Genomic DNA, 18,998 nt, shown 5'->3' with positions numbered 1-18,998 from the left:
CTGCCCCAATTCTTAGTTTTAACCCTCCTGAGACCCAAAGACATCCAGTCTGGTGTGTTTAAACAGGAACATCCCAAAGTCACTTCACTTTTAGAAGTAACACTGGCACAAATTGTTCCTTGCAAAATCTAAACAACCACCAGCATCTTTGCCCAGTTCTGTTTGCAAGTCATCTGAAAACTGAAAATTATCTATCAATACCTGAGTTGTGCTAAGAGAAGCAGGTCTCAGTCCTCACTGGAGGTGAGTTGTTAGGTTTGGGAAGTGTCAGGGTAAAGTTTTAAACTGAAAAACTGGCAGATGGAACACTCTGTATTAGAAACCCACAGGTACATGATAAAATACCTGTGTGACAGACTCTCTGGTTTTAGGAGGGGAAGGTAAGCACCAGGCTGTTGGTAGCTCCAGGCTTATTCAGAAAACTGCTGTTTCCAACCTGACTCCTACTTTAGAGACAGTAAAATTCTCTGCACACACTTCCTGGTTGTCCAAGTTTCAGGTAAGCTTATCACTCTATCAGAGCAGAACACAAATGCAGAGTGAGCTCAGGCTGGTGCACTGCACCACCTCAGTTAATGAATTGAACTGCTGGAGTAGGGAAGGAGAAGGAGGAAGAATGTGAAAGAAGGGAAAAGCAAGAGAGAACTGAGGAAGGAAACAGAGATATGCAAGGGATCCAGCATACCCAACCCAAGTGTATGGGGAAGTGTCTCTGCAAGCTATTCTGGACTAGGTTGGCTCCTGCAGAGCTACTGAAAGATATTTCCAGTGAATTTTTATGAGACTGATTGAAACGAGATGTTTACAGTACAGTCCCCAACCCTCATAAATACAAGTCTGTCATGTAAGTGCTGCTTCATGTTACACAGTGAGGGCAAGGGCAAGAGTTCATCAGCTGGGTCTGCACAAGGCAAAGGCAGCTATTGATGTATCTGGGGACTGACCTGCAGTTGCAATAAACTCATCACAGTAATTAAGACTTGATTATACATCAGTAAGGAACACTAATAATTCTGTGGGGCACTCAACTGGTAAATCAAGGAATACAATGAACCAAGTATCAGTCAACTACATCCTCCTCTATTAGTAGCTCATCAAAGTGCATTTGCTGATTTCATCACCCAGTGACAGTAACTCCTCCTCACAGAATAAAGAACTGACCCAATTGTCAGCTCACACAGATTTGGATAATGCAGCAAAAGCTTGACACAGTTTGTGACTACTTAATCTTACACTTGACAAAACTATGAATCACTAAGAAAGCACTAAAGCTCACAGTTCAGTACATTAACAAAGCCACGTGGTATCTTCTCGTATCATGTTGATATACAAAAACTCCTTTCCAACCCCAGCTATGCATCATTTTCATTTCATTGATCACAGTGTTGGAAGATTTTTGTTTTGAACCAGTAATAGTCATTACCTCTGCCTGGAAATGAATATTGCTATCTTAGTACTGCCTAGAGTGATCTTAACAGATAAAAATATTTTCTAAGTAAGAGCAAACAAAGCAGTTGCTTCAAATTCTACTAATCCAAGTAAGAAATTACAAGTTTCCTTGAAACAAAGGCATTTTGAGTGCATTCTTCTGTCATTACTTAGCTAGGTACTTACAGCTTTACCCAGATCATGTGGCAAATGGGCCCACTGAGAGTTGAAGAGGATACAGTAGTCTTTTCCTTTGCTGCTCCCCTTCTCTGAAAGGACATGTACCATCCCATACTCGCAGTACACCTGAAAACATAACAAAAATTTCACCATGAGAATTTTAAGTCACATAAAATAGCAGAAGTGATGGACATAACTTGCTGTTGACTGGCCTGCTTTCTATTTCTTTAAGAAAAGATTCTACAAAGTTTCTGTATCTGTGCAAGGAGTACAGTGGAATTTGTTATCATTTCCATCATGCTTCAAAGAAAGACTTCAAGATACATTAGGCAGATTCCCCCCTACACAGCAACTGGTCAAAGAATCAAATGTATGTGTTTTAAAAAAACCCAACAAAAGAAACCAAAAACCCCAACCACAAACAACACAGCCAGACTGGTGCATACATGGATATAACCAGAGCAAGGGAAAGAAGCTGGAGTACTGTGGAACACACATGAGACTTGGAGTACTGTGCTCAGCTCTGGGGCTTCCAGGACACAGACCTGTTGGAGCAAGTTCAGAGCAGTCCATGGAGATGCTCCAGGGCTGGAGCCCCTCTGCTCTGCAGCCAGGCTGGGAGAGCTGGGGGGGTTCACCTGGAGAAGAGAAAGCTCCAGGGAGACCTGAGAGCCCCTTGCAGGGCCTAAAGGGGCTCCAGGAGAGCTGGAGAGGGACTGGGGACAAGGGATGGAGGGACAGGACAAGGGGGAGTGGCTTCCCAGTGACAGAGGCAGGGTTAGATGGGATATTGGGAAGGAATTCTTTACTCTGAGGGTGGTGAGGCCCCGGCAACCTTCTCTGGTTGCCCAGAGAAGCTGTGGTTGCCCCACCCCTGGAAGTGTTCAAGACCAGGGTGGATATAGCTTTGAACAGCCTGGTCTAGCCCACCCCATGTCAGGGGCCTGGGAGTAGATGATGTCTAAGGTCCTTTAGCAGCCAAACTATTCTATGATTCTATGAATAAGAGGCCTGGCCCTTAACAACTCTTGAAAGTACAGCCTAAAGTAACAATCAACTCTAGATTCACATCACACCAAAACTCAACCTTGGACACCTTTGCTGTAGATGTGATAAGACCCCACAGCAGCAGCAGCTCTTTTTCTGTCCTAGGTAGCACATGTAGACTCTCAAATCTACATACTGCAATTATTTATTCCTGCTTCAGCGACCAGCAGTCACTGTTGTCAAAACTCCAACAATATATGCTATAAGTACTGAAGATTACATATCTAGGATTTATAATTAGAGGCCTGTGTCTGGCTGGAATGGAGTTAATTTTCTTCACAGCAGCTGGTATGGTGCAGTGGTTTAGATTTGTGCCCAAACCAACACTGATAACAAACTAATGTTTTAGTTATTGCTGAACACTGTGCACAGTGTCAAGGCCTTCTGTGTTTCTCACTCTGTCCCCACAGTGAATTGGAAGAGACTGGAAGAGGCCACAACTAGGTAGATGATTAAACAAAGATATTTGATGCCATAGAACGTCATGCTTGTTTTTATAAGGAGGTCAGTCACCTTTTGCATCATGTAAATGTCACAATCCTCCTGAAAAACTCCTGGAAACTGAAGTAAGAGAACATAATCCTGTAGGAATTTGGAGAAAGAGAACAAGGACTACGGAGAAAAGGAAACATATTAACATGGAGTAAATATACCAGTTTTAGGCATCTTCACAGTTGTGATACACTGCACTGTGTGTACTCTGCTTGTTCAGCAAAGTGCTCAAACTACATCTAACTGCAAAACGTGCTGCTTTTAACTTCATTCTCATATTAATTGAGCCAAAATAATTGTAAATCCTCCCCACCCTCAGAAGGTGTTGAAGAAACACAAAGTGTGTCATGAGGTCTGTTCTTACTGTTCTAAGGACCCTGAAACAAACCCTGCTGCCCATTTCTAAATGACAAATGGGTCCCTTGTGATGCTTCTCCCTCTGACAAGAGGCTCTTGTCCTGGCTGGAACAAGAAGGCATTCAGAGTGTCATTTTAACATCAGCCAAGTCACCATTGAGTTCTGGGGGACACTTCTGTGCTCCTTGGGGCAGCAAGGCTGGGATTGCAGGCTCTGTCTTGGAAGGAGTGTCAGGCACCATCTCCACTCATTGAAACAGTGTAAGTTAAGAACTCTTTACTTCATACAAAATACCAAACATCAGTTCCTCGGTACCAAGTCTGCTCACATGCATTCTGTGACCATCTGCTCAGGTTTGAACCAACACCTTAAGAATTCAATTTAAGCTCTGACCAGCTGCTGCAAAAAGCTTTTAATGTTTCAGACAAAAAGACACCGAGATGCAAAAGAAATGCTCAGAAAGTAGGACAAAAAACTAACTTTTGAGGGTTTTTTTTAAAAAAATGTAATTCAATTATACAAATCCAGATCAATGCTTCTTTTTGAAGGAGAGTCTTGCTGATCCTCAATTGCTGCTTCAGAGCGTCTCAGTGCTCTTACAGAACTACTTCAATGTTCAAGTAGTGTTGTCTGGTAATAGATTATAAAAAGAGAGAGCAAATGCAAATTATAGCTGTACTTTAACTTCTCATGAGCTATTAGACAGGAAAAAACTGACCACATATTAATTGTAGCAGTCTCAAAATACTATTTTAGCCCAGTGATTTGGGAATGCAGTGCTTAGGAATACCAAACACTGCTCAATGTAACTGGATTCTTCCCATTATCATTTCTGTGTTCCAAGAGCATTTGTTTCCTGTTGTAAAGGGAAGTGTCTCCATTTTAATTGAGGACACTCAGTAATCCTTACTAGCACTTAGCACTTTGAAGTTTGTGTTTAAACAGAAATAAAATCTCTGAAACACCTACAATAATTGACCTGGTGCTCCCCTGAAGCAGTCACACACTTGGTTTCTGGTGGAACACTCACTGCCATTCATCAGTGACCCCAGGACACAGGATGAGCAGAGACCAGCAGTTCACCACCAGCATGGATTCAGAAACTGAAAAAAACTCAAACCAAACAAACCACCCCCCCAACTATCTTTTTCTACCATCCCCCTTTGTGTCCTACTCTTCTCTACCCACACACCCAACTCCTCCCTTTCCATTCTTCCTTGTCTTTCTCCTGTCCAACACTCAAACAAAACTGAAGTCATTGACTGAAGACATGTTTAATTGCTCTATTGCTCTGACTCAGCTTTCCCCAGGGAAATCACTTTGTGCCTACCAGAACTGATGAAACCTTGTTCTGGAGAGAATTCCCTAAGCATTGCTGCTACTAATTAGAGAGAAAGTTGTGACAGACTAATCTGTCAACATCTAGTTTAAAATTCATAAGCCAAACACACCAATGAATCAATAATTATGTAGTTACACTCTTACAAATACAACTTACACATCTGTTTCTCCAGGTAGCATCTGAGGAACAAGATACTAAAGATGACTGAAGTCAGCAGCAAAGTCATGTCTTAACAAGCATGTTCAAAAATCCATTAAAAGAATCCATCACTTATTTCTCCCTCTTTATTTCAAACCCCACTACACAGAAGTTACCAGGTACCCCTAAGGAAGCACTCAGGGTAAAAAGATGGTTTTTGGAACACTTTTAAGAACCATAGAATGGTTTGGGTTGGAAGGGACCTTTAAAGGTCACCTAGTCCAAACCCCCTGCCATGGGCAGGGACACCTTCCACAAGCCCAGATTGCTCCAAGCCCCATCCAATCTGGACTTCAGCACTTCCAGGGATGGGGCAGCCACAGCTGCTCTGGACAACCTGTGCTAGTGTTTTACCACCCCCCCTGTAAAATGGCCCTTTAGCACACACAGAAGTGATGGCATTCTGCTGCAAGATGTCAGCAAAGCAGTAAAGAAACATCATTGTAAAAATACACAGGAGGTAGAGATTTTTATATTTAGCTCTTCTGTATATAATTGATCTCTGCTATCTCATGCAGCAACTTTTCCCTTTTTTTATAACATTAGTGTTTATTAGGTGCTCTAGAACCAATGACAGTTGTCCTGAAGCACGGGAGGTCACACTGATCAGTCAGTGCAGATCAAAACCACTTGAGCACAGTGCAAGTTTCCAAGATATTTGTGGAGAAGGGGAGACACTGTTGTGTGTATGGAGTGAGGAAACAAAAACTTCAACTACTTGCTTTGGTGGACTTTTTAACTCATATCTCTGGCATCCAATTATGGCACCTAAACCCCTTTCAGCAAAAGGAAGCAGTTTAGAAAAGTAATCCATCCTTATCATCTTGGATTTGACTTTCAAGAGAAACAAGCCAGAGAGATGAAAATAGACACACACCAAAGACCAGAACAAAAAAGTGTTTCCTGCCTATTGTACAGGGTCTGACTGGGCTTAGATAAGCAAACAGAACATGGAATAGCTCAGTTTTGAATATTACAGGTACAACTCTCTCCAAAATCTTCAGGCAGTTTTGCAGGAACTAACTCCTGTAACTGAACAGCTTTATGTATTTGTGGAACAATCAACCTGTACAGTTAAAAGTTTTACATCTGCAAGATATAAACTACACATCTTTAAAACAAGAGAGTAAGCACAGGGTGTGTTGCTACATGGAGATAACCATTACTGGAACTCAGGAATAATCCCCAAATGGCACCCTGGAGACAGTAATACACTATTTTGCTTTCTGAGCTACTTAATGGATGTTCTTCAAAAGAATATTAAGGGAGTAAAAGGTTCCTAATGTGAAGTGCTCAAAACATTTTAGAAGCTATGTGAGTTTGTGTGCCAGAAGCCAAGTAAAAATCAAGCATGAAAGGAATTAAAGACAATATGAGCAGGGCTAAAAGCAGAAGAGTTTTAGAAACTCTGTGAAGAATTTAGTCCCTTGGAGAAAGTGGATTAACAGACATCTTTACAAGGCAATTATCACTTAGAATCATAGCTCTGAAGTCTGTTAACAGCCACTACAAGTTTGCTCCCATCCACTTTGATGCTTCCAGTTTTGTTTTTATTCATGTCACTAAGTATCAGACAACAAAAGTTCAAAGCAATGCTGCTGATTCAGTGGCACGGTTGGCAACATTTATGATGATTCTTAATTCCTAGAGATCACTTCATATCCTAGATTAACCCAGCAGAAAAATGTCATCTCCTGTGCAGATCCTATACAATGTTCCTACAACCCCCAAGGGCTCTTTTCCAAGTGTCTGGATGTCAAGTCCAGTCTTTTTCAAACACAGAAAAATAACAGCTGATGTTACAATAATGTGTATTATGATACTTGCTTCTTACTAATCCTGTGGCTTAAAAAGCACATAATAGTGTATAATTAACACAAAACAAACTGTTTTCTATAAAGCTGCAAAACTAGAAAAGGTTTTGACACAACTGAAACAAAGTTTCAGGGCAAAATTTAACAGGCAACTGAGCTAATCTAATGTTTGTGGCATTAGAAGGACATGTTTGTTGGCTCTGAATCTCATCAGGTCCTTCCACTGTTTATTTAATGCAGAAAAGAGCAGAACACTCCCCAGTTTTTTTGCTGTGTGAGTTTTTCAGCAATGTTAGTGAACTGATGTAGCTCAGAGACAAGCAGTGGGACTTGAAGTTATATGATATAAGGAGGTAGAGATGAAGAATTCAGCTCACCAGTATTTCAGGAAACTGCAATATGAGTGACTGAGCCACCAACCCAGCGGCTCTGTCTTGTTTGTCCCTCTCTGCCTCTGCCCCCACACTCACCTGGATGCCCCACACACCTTTTCCACTTTCAGAAGCTCTATGAGCTGACTTGGCCACCTGAATCTCAGAGAGATTTGACACATATTGGGAGCTGTGTTCCCTCGAGAAGGAAAGAATGAGTTATCCCTACTCTTAGAGCAGGTACCATGTCAGAGTTCCCAGGAGCTGGGGTCATTCTGTCCCATGAACTGCACCAATTCATCTGGAGACCAGCAACAACAGACAGTAAATCTGCACACAAAAACCCCACTTCTTCAACAAACACTGTGCAGGGGAGAGAGCTGCATATTCATAATGCAACAATTCCAGGAGAGTAAACTGCCAACCACCACCTCAATCCAGAATTTCAGGCAGTCTTTTCAACTCTCTGGACCTACATCATAGAGTACCCTGATTTAAAATAAAACCATCACCACAGTTCAATATTCTGCTGAAAGCTGCTACAGTGAAGGCCAGTGAGATCCAGCACACTCCCTGCAGATCATGTTACTGTATTCATCACTAATGAAAGGCTCATGTATATGTGCTGTTTTTACAGGACAACTGAGAGGTAGCAATGCCATGAAGGATTGGGAAGTTAAATGAAATGTGAGAACCTGAACACCAAAGCAAGATCTAAGTGCAGATTGCACTTGGATCTATGAGATCACACCCCTCTTCAGGTGTTCCCAAATGAGGACCCAGACTTGGGAGAGCAATGCTTCAGTAGCCAAGCTGTTCCTTCTCCCTAAATCAGAGTGCAGAAGCAAATGTGGACACCACCTCCTCCTGCCCCATGGAAAAACAAACAAACAAAAATGTCTATTATCCTGTTTTGAGGAGGGAGACAAAGGTACACAACAACACAAAGGCAAGAGTAAGCCATTGATAATGAGTACAGCTGGTACACAGCAAATGCACACAGCAGCTCATGAGGAGAGCTGCCAGCTCTGTCCCCAGAATGACCCCGACCATGAGCCACAGGGGTACCACGACAGGACAAGTGCAGCAGAGCACTGCTCTCTGCCTCAGGCTGAGGGGGATGTACTACCCAAAACCATCCCAGCAAGTGCAAGCACAAGAGATGCAGAAGTACTGCACCATATGAGGTATTCAAACAAATTTTAAACAAGCCAGCTTGGCTAACAGAAACGTACTGGCAGCACACAGAACATTAATTTTTCACTGCGGCAGCAGGACTGTTTCAGCACCCTGGCCAGCCTGCCCAAGCTTGCTCAAGCATGTTAACACTTCCACTGCACAAACACACAAATGCTTACAGAAGGGAATGTGCTGCAATGCATGGAGCTGAAGGCAAGGTCTCCAAGTCCCCACCAGTGGGCTATCTCACCTGCTGTCCTGCACTGTCATGTGCTCACCTCCAAACTGCTGGATCAAACTGACTCCATCTCAGTCTTTGACCCATTCCTGCATTTTATTAATTTGTGGGGCCTATGCTGGCACTACCAGTCCACACAAAGCGTCAGTGGAGATGACAAAATGCACAGAGGAAAAAGAAAGGGATGACTAGAAAAAGATGATGAAGGAAAAAAGGGGACGATGCAGAAATAAAGAAATTAGCTGGAAACCAAACCACACTGTAACTAAAGATCACTGGCAAGGTATCAGTATGCAGACAGATAGAGAAGAGGGAAAAATCAGACTGCTGCGTTAAGATGTTACACCGATAATACTTAAGAAGACACAGTACCCTCCAAATTACCTAATAAAGATTTAAGAAGTCTAAACGACACGTTAAATGACGCTTCAACATTTTCAGAACACAAAACACCAGAACTTAAAATACAAAAGTTACATACCATGTAGTACAATAGCTAAAAATCCACTCTCTCCTGTATCGGGATTACATGCCTAGCTCGTCACACCCTTAAAAATTTATCCTACGAAAGTAATTAATGTTGAAGTAATGAGAATGTAAGACTCAGGATAAATTATAGGGTTGGTGGAAATCCCCCTTCTCTGCTGGTGCTTCCTCAGAGCGAGCCTGTCAGCCGGGACGAGCCCAGCTCCGTCCCTGCGGCTGGGCTGGGCTGCTGGGCCGGGCCCACGGGGACCCGAGGTTTGAAGAGCTACGAGCAGTACGCTGTTAACCACGGAAAGGGGAAAAAAGTCCCAGACGAGCCCAAAGACACGGATCTACAAACACCAGCAGACTGCGGCGGGCAGGGCCCGCAGCGCTCGCTCCGCCGCCTCCCCGCGGACACGGGCCCGCCCCGCCGGCCGCGGCACCTCCGGGCGCCCCGGCCGCTCCCGCCCGCCCGAGGCGGCCCCGAGCCCGGACACACAGCCGGACACACAGCCGGACACACAGCCGGACACACAGCCGGACACACAGCCGGACACCCACCCGGACATCCACCCGGACACCCACCCGGACACCCCGCACAGCCCGCCCGGGCCCGCCTGTGCCCGCAGCCGCTCCCGCCCTCGGCCGGGGAGCGCCCGGCCCGGCGCAGCCACTGACCTGCGGCAGGAGGTGCAGGAGCAGCCAGAGGCGGAGCGGGGCCGCCATGCCGGGCCGCTGCCGCTTTGTTCCGACCTGGCCCGGGCCGGGCCCTTCCGCACCGGGTTCTCAGAGCCCGCCCCGGACGTCCCGCCCCGCCGGCCCGAGCGGCCAACGGGCTCGGCCGGGGCGGGACGTCACTTCTGGCGGCGCCGAATGAAATGGCGAGCGGTGGCGGCGGCGGCGGCGCGGGGAAGATGGCGGTGAGGGCGGCGTGCGCGGGGCGGCCCGGGCTCCGGGGGCGGCCCGGGCTCCGGGGGCGGCCCGGGCTCCGGGGGCGCCCCGATGTCGGGTCCGGTGCCGTGCCGTGCCGTGCCGTGCCGTGCCGTGCCGTACCATACCATACCATATCATATCATATCGTACCGTACGTTGTGGTGCGGTGCTGTACCATATCGTACGGTACCGTGCTGTGCCGTGCCGTACCATATCGTACAGTGCTGTGCTGTACTGTACCATATCGTACAGTGCTGTGCTGTGCCGTGCTGTGCTGTACTGTACCATATCGTACGGTGCGGTGCGGTACCGTGCAATGCTGTGCTGTACCATCTCGTTCCGTGCCGTGCTGTGCGGTACTGTGCCGTGCTGTACCATATCGTTCCGTGCCGTGCTGTGCGGTACTGTGCCGTGCTGTACCATATCGTTCCGTACTGTGCCGTACCGTACCCGCACCCCCACCCTGCCCTCCGCACCCGCAGCAGCGCTCCGGGGCTGTGTCAGCGCGGGAGGGCTTTAACCCAGCCCTTGTGCCTCTCTGCCGTAGGACAAGGAGAAGAAGAAGAAGGAGAGCATCTTGGACCTCTCCAAGTACATCGACAAGACCATCCGGGTGAAGTTCCAGGGCGGGCGGGAAGGTGAGCCCCGAGCTCCATTGCCTTTCCCCTCTCCCTTCGAGGAAGGCGAGGACTAGAGGAAGGCGAGGACTAGCGGGTGCTTTTATTCATTGCTGTGAAGCTTTCCTCCTTTAGCTTTTCCATTAATCTCCTGGCTGTACTTTTATCTTTGTGTCTCATCGGTGCACCTCTTCTTTTATTAGTTGTCCTTCTTTCATTAGCTGTCTTGAACCTGCTTTGCTTCGGCAGGTCTTTTGCATTGCAAGGGAGCGCTTAAAGCAGCAAAGAAACGTCTATGGTTGTGATGATCAACACAACTGTCCTGCCTTTCAGTCTTGCCTTTCATCTCTGAACATGCTAAACATGTCCAGAGTTCATGGTTCAATATATGTCACCGTGCCTTTCCATCTCTGTTGTCCCTTGCTCTGCAGCTGGGAAGAGCATCCTAACACAGCTGTCAGTGCTACCCCCGGGGCACTTATTTGTCTGAGTTAACCCTGTGCTGGGTTAAATCCCCCCCCCCCGGGACCTGATGCTTATAAGGGTTTGGAAGTTACTTGGACTTCTTACTGATAAGTGTATTTTTAAAACTGGGAGATCACTCTGTGTAGTTTTGTGATTTATTTGGTGACAAGTCTCGTGGAATCGTGATCTGCTTTAGAACAAAGTGCTGGTCTGTCTGCAGTGCCTTCCTGTGAGGCAGTGCTTGTGCTAAAGAGGTAATGTGCTGGGAGGGCACCTGGAAGTTGAAAAGCACTTAAAATATTACACTCCTGCTTAATTTTTTATCATAACCCTTTATTAAGGGTATTTATTTGATTTTAGGGTCGCTTTTTTTTCCCTTCGTGTGACTTGTATTGATTTATTATGCAGAAGTATTCTTAAAATGCCCCTGGAATGGGCTGAAAGCAAAAATGTTAGTGTCTCAAAGAGCATTTTGAAGAATTGATTGAAAAATCCAAGTTTCACTTGGCACAGCACAGACCAGGTTCTGTGCACTTACTGTTGCTATAGAGGGCACTCTTCAGTATCTCTGGTCTCATTTGCTTGGTAGCCTTGACTGAAGGAGAATGGAATGTACCTTTCATGAAGTCCTGAGTTGCTGTATACCTGGTTTTGGTCTCTAATCATCATTTTCTCTGTGGTCTTCAATAGCAAGTGGTGTCTTGAAAGGCTTTGACCCTCTTCTGAACCTCGTGCTGGATGGTACCATCGAGTACATGCGAGGTAAGTAATATGCAGTCTGGGGAAAGCTTCCCTTTCCCTGAGTGATTTGGTTTTTAACAGAAATTTTACGGATCTATGAGTGAATAAGCAGAAACTGCAAGTTGACTGCTTACAAGGTAACACCTGAAGCTTTGGATTTGCTCCTAAAAGGGATTTTTAAAAGATGTGTAGTGCATTTTTATTGACTATAGTGATATCTCATAGGTGGTAGAACTGGGTAATGTGTGTTTGTCTGTCTTGATCCACAGCCCTGTTGGGTCCAGTCTGAGAATGCACTGGTGCTCTCTGTCCCTAATGCATTCTGAAGTCAGGGTCTTTTTCTGATTTGCACTGATCTCCAAATGTTTATCTAAAATGATTTTTGAAATGGGACCAGGGGCTTTTTTTAATCACTTGCACGTGTGCTATTGGTTGGATGAATGAAAGGGCCTTTGAATACTTTAATAAATGCACTCTGCTTTTTTGTTGTGTACAAAGCAAAGTTCTTTATTGCTCACTGTGGCATGTGCTGCTTTGAAAATCAGTAAATCAGTAATATCTTGAAGCCATCAGATACTACTGCTGCCTGAGCCATATAGTCCATATGTTCAATGCAGAGACACCTGGAAAAAACACGTGTGTAATTTGGTTTCTTTTCCTTAATTTTCCTGTTGTAACTGTGGATCTCTGCTTTTCAGATCCGGATGACCAATTCAAGTTGACAGAAGACACACGTCAGCTGGGACTCGTGGTTTGCAGGGGGACTTCTGTGGTTCTTATCTGTCCACAGGATGGAATGGAAGCTATTCCAAACCCTTTCATTCAGCAGCAAGATGGTTAATGCTTTCTTTGGATTGTCTCTGAAGGCTTCAAGGGTGCAAGTCATTGGAGAAAGCTATCAGTGTGTGAGGAGCTTCCTGTTTTGGGGAGGGAGTTTGAATGTGTATTTGTTAGTGTGAGAAAACAGTCAGCTTTTATTTTTGTGGCTTTCCATAAATGATGTGAGGATGGGGCATGCAAGAAGTAAGTTCTGGTTTCCCCCCACCAGCCCCAAATGAGTGTGTAACTACATTGTTTAGAGCTGACAGGAGAGAACAAACTGTCATTAATTGTCTGAGACCCTCTTGATCTTGTGAGTTTTGAAACAAACCCATTAAATTAGTTTAGAATGCCCTAAATATTGGTTATATTCTTTGCATTTTTAAATACATTAAATTGTATTTAATCTAAATCAAAGCCTAAATACATTAAAACATGTTTTTCTTCCTCTTAGATGTCAGTACTCAGCTGGGAAGCATTGTGCTGTATTCTTCCTGCTGTTGAGTTCAGTCTCTTTTGTGCAGGGAAATTACCTTCCTTGTTTAGTACTGTGTCACCACCTTGGCAGGGGATGTAGCCAAGAAGGTCTTTTCCAGCACTTGTTCCAGGTCTGGTGCACTGTGATCTGTGTGTCAGCTGGCTCACACATTCCTTACAGAAGGACTGGACTAACTTGTGGGATGATTCTTTGTTGAGTAACTTGAACCTTACAGAGGTATCTCTTTGATACTTGGAATTTTAGGGGAAGAATATTTAAAATTCCGAGGTTCAGTTGTAGGCAGTGCTGGAAATAATGCATATTTTTATATTGTAGCTATCCACTGATGGTTCTGCTTGTTATAACTTGATTTGTAAGTAAACATTTTTATTTCTTTTATACTGCAGAAAATGCAAGATTCGAGGAGTTTTGAGTGAATAAATACAAACGAATCTGTTTCTAAATGTCTGGTTTTCAGTCTGTAAGAGTGCACTTCAGCTGGCATTACACATAAACAGTGCAGAATCAGGAGGGACCAGAGCAGAAGCCATGTTCCACTTGGGCAGGAAATCGATGGGAAAGGCCTGAGAGCATCTGGTCCCTCTTCTGAGGACTTGTGAGTCTCTGTCAGGCATTTTAAAGACTGCCCAGCCAAGGATGTGTGCCCATAGGCTGTGTGTGACCTCCTGCCACCTGCTTTTCCTGAGGACCCCTTAGGAGGAGGCTGTGGCAGAGTCAGTTGCTCTGGTGGCAGCAGCAGTTTTGTTCCTGCCAAGGGCAGGTTTTACTGGCTGTTATTTTGGCCACAGCACTGTGCTCCCATTCAGAGCCTGGCCTGGGTCAGCTGTGAAATGGGTGGGAGCTTGAAATAAATTCCAGTCCAGTCAGTCTGACTTTTCCAGGAGGCTCTGAAACGAGGGACCAGGTGTCTTGTGTGGCACATTGCCTGTATGAACTTGGGTGCTGCTGGTTTTTAATCTCCTGAGGGCTCATCCTTTGGCTCACAGAAGAGTAGTGCTCCTCATGACGTAATTTCTTTCTAATGCTGCAAAACCTGTTGTTCATGCACAATTCAAAAGAGAGTCCTTATTCAGATAGGTAGGAGCAGAATCTGCTCTCCATCAGTGTGAGCAGGGTCTTGAGCTGTCCTTTAGGTGGGAGAGAGATTTCTGGGTGTTGAAGACAGCAACATGCACTGTCTCTGCACCCTCTGTGTGTAGCATCAGAAACGGACCTGCTGAGGCTCTCTGGAGGGAATTCTGGCCTCTCAGGGCAGAGAGATCTGCCTGGAGTCATGGATCAAGTGTGTAAACTGGAGAGGTGCATGTTTCCAGCATTTCCTGCTTGATAGGTTGCTTAGTCTTCATTGCAACTGCATGTCTCTTTGCAGTGCAGACTTTGAGGGTATATTTGGGAGTCAAGTACCTGAAAAGAAGAACACAAAAATGACAGGGGACAGACATTTTAGCAAGGCCTGTTGGGACAGGACAAGGGGTAATGGTTTAAGCTAAAAGAGGGGTGATGCAGACTAAAAGGTATTTTTTATGATGAGGGTGCTGAGGCCCTGGCACAGCTGGCCCAGAGCAGCTGTGGCTGCCCCATCCCTGGAAACATTTAAGGCCAGGTTGGATGGGGCTTGGAGCAACCTGGTCTAGTGGAAGGTGTCCCTGCCCATGGCAGGGGGGGTGGAACTGGATGACCTTTAAAGGTCCCTTCCAATCCAAACCATCCTAAAGTTCTATGATTCTATATGACAATTTTAGAAGTGTATATGCTTCTGCTCGCTGAGCTCTGCTGAGAACTGGCACCAAATCCTGTTGGTCTGGGCTCTTCAGGTAAGGGTTCTGGTCACTGTGCAAGTTCAAGGTCACTATGCAAATGCCTCCATTTGCCTTTGGAAAAATTTGCTGTGGCATCAATGAGCTGTTGCTTGTCCTGCATTTGTGTTTGTTTAGTGCATTCAGATTGAGGATGACTAAACATGTGAAGCTGTCTGGGTTTGAATGGGGGGCTCCTTCCCTTCCTCTCTTACTAAAGTTAGATACATAGCAAAAACTGCAATCATTCTGGAATTCGATATTAAACTTGAACTGATGAAAGGTGTGGTAATGGTTGCTTTTTTCCAAATGGGCTCGATGTTTCTGTGCAACTTCCTGATACTTACTCAGTGCTTAGGAAGCTTGTGGTTGTTTCTCCTGTTTTTTTCCAGGCTCTTTGCTTGGCTAACAGCCCCCTGATTTGCTGTGGTCTTACCTGGTGAAGGCAGGTGCCAGTCAAATCTGCATTTTTTGGTCATGCAGCTGTTCTGCTATTGCTGTTCTGAAAGCAGCAGGAAAGACTGAAGAGCAAAGCAGGAGAGTAGAAAACATTCTATTTTTAGGGGAAGATTGGCTTATCTCATATTCATTCTAGCCAGGGGGATAATGTTTCCAGAGACCTCACACAAGCAAGGGCCGCGTAAAGACTGAGTTAATTTTAACTGCCTGGCAGTCCACAGGCATGGAGCCTTCACAGGAGCCTCAGGAGCTGGGACCTGAGACAGAAACCATTGCAGACACAGTTCTTGAGGTTGGAGAGAGACTGTTTCAGGTCAGCCGCAGGGCGCTTTCAGTGCACAGCCGTTACTTTGAGGCCATGTTTTTCGGAGGGGCAAGAGAGAGCTCTGAGCAGCACATAGTGATCCAAGGGGTCGATGCAGTGCCTTTTCAGGCACTGCTTGAGTTCACTCGCACAGCCCAAGTGCTCATAGGCCAAGAAAATGTGACCAGTTTACTGGAAACGGCTGATTTTTTCCAGTTTGACAGGGTGAGACTGTTGTGCGAGAAATTTCTGGAGAGAGAGCTGCACGTTTCCAACTGCCTGGGCCTGATGACCTACTCGCAGCAATTTGCCTTTACAGAGCTGTATGAGTCTGCTGTGAACGTGGCTGTCACTCACTGGGGGGATGTGATGTGCCAGGAGGAATTTAAGGCGCTACCCAAAGAAATGCTGATGCAGCTCCTAAGAAGCGACGACCTCTTCGTTTCGCGAGAAGACGTGGTTTTTGACAGTATTGTGAGGTGGATAATGGAGGACCCAGCAACGAGAGAGGAAGAATTTCTGGATTTGGTGGGCGAAGTCAGGGTCGCTTTTCTGAGTCTGTCCTTCCTCGATCTCTTGGTGAAACGCAGCAAGCACCGTGGAGAGGCAGATGTCTTTTCCAGACTAATAAAGAAGTTAGACTGCTGTCCTCCACCCAGCTGGCAAAATCCCAAACTGTGTCCTTATGCTGGTCGGAGCTATGACACCTTATACGTCCTGGGAGGAAAGCATGACAAGGAACAGCAAGAATTATTTCTCTTTCTACCTAAAACAGGGACCTGGCAGGCTTGTTCTCCTCTGCAGCGCCGGAACCTCACCCAGTACGCAGTGGCAGCAGTAGGTAACTCACAGAGGAGGGAGACTGAGCACATGCAAACAGAAGTTGAGACAGAGAATCCCTGCTGCAGGGAGTCCAGCTGCTGCTGTAAAACTGCTGTGCTCAGCATTGCTAAAACCTCATTCATATTGGTGTTCATATTCGCTCAAAGAGTGGTTCTGTTTTCCTTAGTCCTGGGAGAATGCTAGACGAGGCTGAATATTTCTTTTTATGTAGCAGAAACTGTGGAGTCTGTGGAGCTCCTTACACTGGCTTTATCTGCAGTGAGTCAAAGGACTTGACTTTGAGCAGTGTTATTTTTTTGGCCTTCTCTTTCGTGGTGGTTTTGACAGATGTCAGGCAACTTCTGATTTACAGTTGCCATTACGTTAAACTTATCCATGGATGTTAGGAAATCTCCATGCTTGGAGATGAATTTCAAGGCAGTTCAATACCATGGCTTCCTATATTAGTGTTAGTGATAGTCTCATTTCAGGTGGGAGTTTGGAGATGAGATACCCAGAGGTTCTTTCCAACCAGTGTTTCCACGATTCTGTTCAAGAGTGGGAGCAGGCTTGGAAGGAATCCCTGCATCCCATGGGCCCAGTGTATCTGTGAGAATGAGGAATCAAATTCTGCAAACTGGTTGATAGAGCAGTGATTTTCTCTGCTCATTTTGCACCTCACTACTACATCCCAGGACGAAACGAGAACCCCAGCTCTCAGGAGTGATTTTTGGCTTTCACGCGACTGACGCTTTTCTCTGCTGTCTTTCCAGGGAGCTTCCTTTTTGTGACAGGAGGATATTTCCGGGATGAGTTTGTGTGGTACAGTGTGGATTGGGTGCTCATCTACAACTGCTTGGACAACAGCTGGCTGGAAGGGCCAGCCATGAAGAAGTCCCGGAACAGCCACTGTGCAGTGGGAGCAGGGCTCTACCTGTACGTGCTCGGCGGGAGCACCGATGAGGGGATAACCCCCGCGGTGGAGCGCATGGCTTTGGTGGAATCAGAGTGGGAAAGCATGAGCCCTATGGCTCAGCCTGTGGAGAGGGGTGATGCAGTCAGTGTGGGAACCAGGATCTATGTGGTCTGTGGCCTGGATGAGAATGGACATGTGTACGACGGAGTGCAAAGGCTGAACACGGAGACGGACAGCTGGGATGTCATCTCGTTCTCCCCGCTTCCAAGGTAAGAAATAATATTCTGGGACCTGGCAGAAGAAGAAAGGTTCTAGTGTTGGTCCTGCTTCAAGAAGAGGTTGGACTGTAGAAATCCAGAAGTCCTGTCCCTGCAACACTTCTGTGATTCTCTGTTTAAATGGGACTCTTGATTTGAGGACCACGGCCACACTGAATATTTCAGGGGCCAGATCTTTCTGCTGATTCTGATCAAGGGTTTCTTCCCTCCCAGGTATGACCTCTGCATCACGTCCCTGAATGGGGCTCTGTACACCATAGGAGGGGGAGCTTTTCGATTTGATGTGGAGACTGATGAATGGACCCAGGTGAACGAGGAGTGCTTGACCCAGAAGTTCTTCATGGGATGCAGCACTGTGAATGGACGAATTTACCTCCTCGGACAGAGGAAGGGGAACAGCGCCCTCCCCACTGTAGTCCTCTTTGACCCCTACACTGATGTGTGCCAGGTCATAGATAACAAACTCCCTTGCCCCCTTCCTATTCACGGCTGTGTCTCTGTGCGAAGATTCGATACGTGGGCGTGAGCGGCGCCAGATCCACCACAAACAAAAAGTCATCTGCTTTACAGCTGGAGGGAGTTAGACTGCATCACGTTTGGCCTGTGAAATTTTTTAATTTTGAAAACAGATTTGTTCTTTTGTAACTTTATCTTTTTTTTTTTTTTCTACGAATGAACTCGAACCAAAAGCCGGTGAAAAACTTCGTGTCTGCACAAAGGCTGCAAGTCATTATTGAAAATGGTACATGAACTCCTTAGGGATCTTGCTAAATAAAGGGCTGCTCTGACCTTGAACCTCTGTGGCTCTCTGTCCTTTGAACAGCTGGAAGAGACAGGAAAGTCACTGCATCACTGTTAGAAAATATTGTAGGATTTAAATCATAAATCAAATGTGTGTCAAGGGAATCTTCAGCAGGATTATGAGCTCACAGTGATTTAGGATGGAGCAAAAAAACCCTCCAACAATTATTGTAGTCAAGCCATAGCCAATCAATATCAGTACCATTTTAGCCTGAAATAAGCACGTCTCACAGATTATGTAATTATGGCTAAAATTACCTTTGTTCTAGGCTGGAGAGCACCACAGCAGGAGGGAGGCTATTCTGGATTTATACACTCAGGTATGTGATAACAAACATTTGTACATTGGGGCACTTAAGAGACTTGCTTCAGTTTGCTTAGTCCTCGTTGGATTAATTGCTGCACAGAGTCAGAACAGAAATCCCCATCCCAA

The 18,998-nt window shown here is 45.7% G+C and overlaps 3 protein-coding genes across 5 annotated transcripts in view; 2 read left to right on the top strand and 1 right to left on the bottom strand.

The window, feature by feature from the left end:
- SPPL2B (signal peptide peptidase like 2B) overlaps positions 1–9,931 on the bottom strand; it is a 30,716-nt gene extending 20,785 nt beyond the window's left edge. Inside the window, exons 1-2 of one of the 3 annotated variants that reach the window (XM_051810655.1) lie at positions 9,794–9,931; positions 1,615–1,734 (exon numbers count right to left, since the gene is read on the bottom strand). In XM_051810655.1, coding sequence (XP_051666615.1) covers positions 1,615–1,734; positions 9,794–9,841 — 168 coding nt within the window. In that variant the 5' untranslated portion in view covers positions 9,842–9,931. Of the gene's footprint in view, positions 1–1,614; positions 1,735–2,153; positions 2,416–9,793 lie in introns of those variants that run through there. The other 2 variants (XM_051810654.1, XM_051810656.1) reach the window with 2 other exon arrangements.
- Positions 9,930–13,632, top strand: LSM7 (LSM7 homolog, U6 small nuclear RNA and mRNA degradation associated). Its single transcript, XM_051810791.1, has 4 exons — positions 9,930–10,035; positions 10,596–10,686; positions 11,821–11,892; positions 12,570–13,632. Exons 1-4 carry the CDS (start codon positions 9,994–9,996, stop codon positions 12,710–12,712), a joined length of 348 nt encoding a protein of 115 aa, XP_051666751.1. The 5' UTR covers positions 9,930–9,993; the 3' UTR covers positions 12,713–13,632.
- A 1,491-nt stretch (positions 13,633–15,123) lies between these two features.
- Positions 15,124–18,559, top strand: LOC127481405 (kelch-like protein 24). The gene is made up of 3 exons (XM_051810686.1): positions 15,124–16,589; positions 17,344–17,755; positions 17,978–18,559. The coding sequence occupies exons 1-3, from the start codon at positions 15,668–15,670 to the stop codon at positions 18,288–18,290; spliced, it is 1,647 nt and encodes a 548-aa protein (XP_051666646.1). The 5' UTR covers positions 15,124–15,667; the 3' UTR covers positions 18,291–18,559.
- Positions 18,560–18,998: the final 439 nt, after the last annotated feature.

Source organism: Manacus candei, unplaced genomic scaffold (genome assembly GCF_025592945.1).
Source record: "Manacus candei isolate 608988 ecotype Guabito, Panama unplaced genomic scaffold, ASM2559294v1 h1tg000078l, whole genome shotgun sequence".
Taxonomy (NCBI): Eukaryota; Metazoa; Chordata; class Aves; order Passeriformes; family Pipridae; genus Manacus; species Manacus candei.
This window is presented reverse-complemented; position numbering and strand designations above follow the sequence as displayed.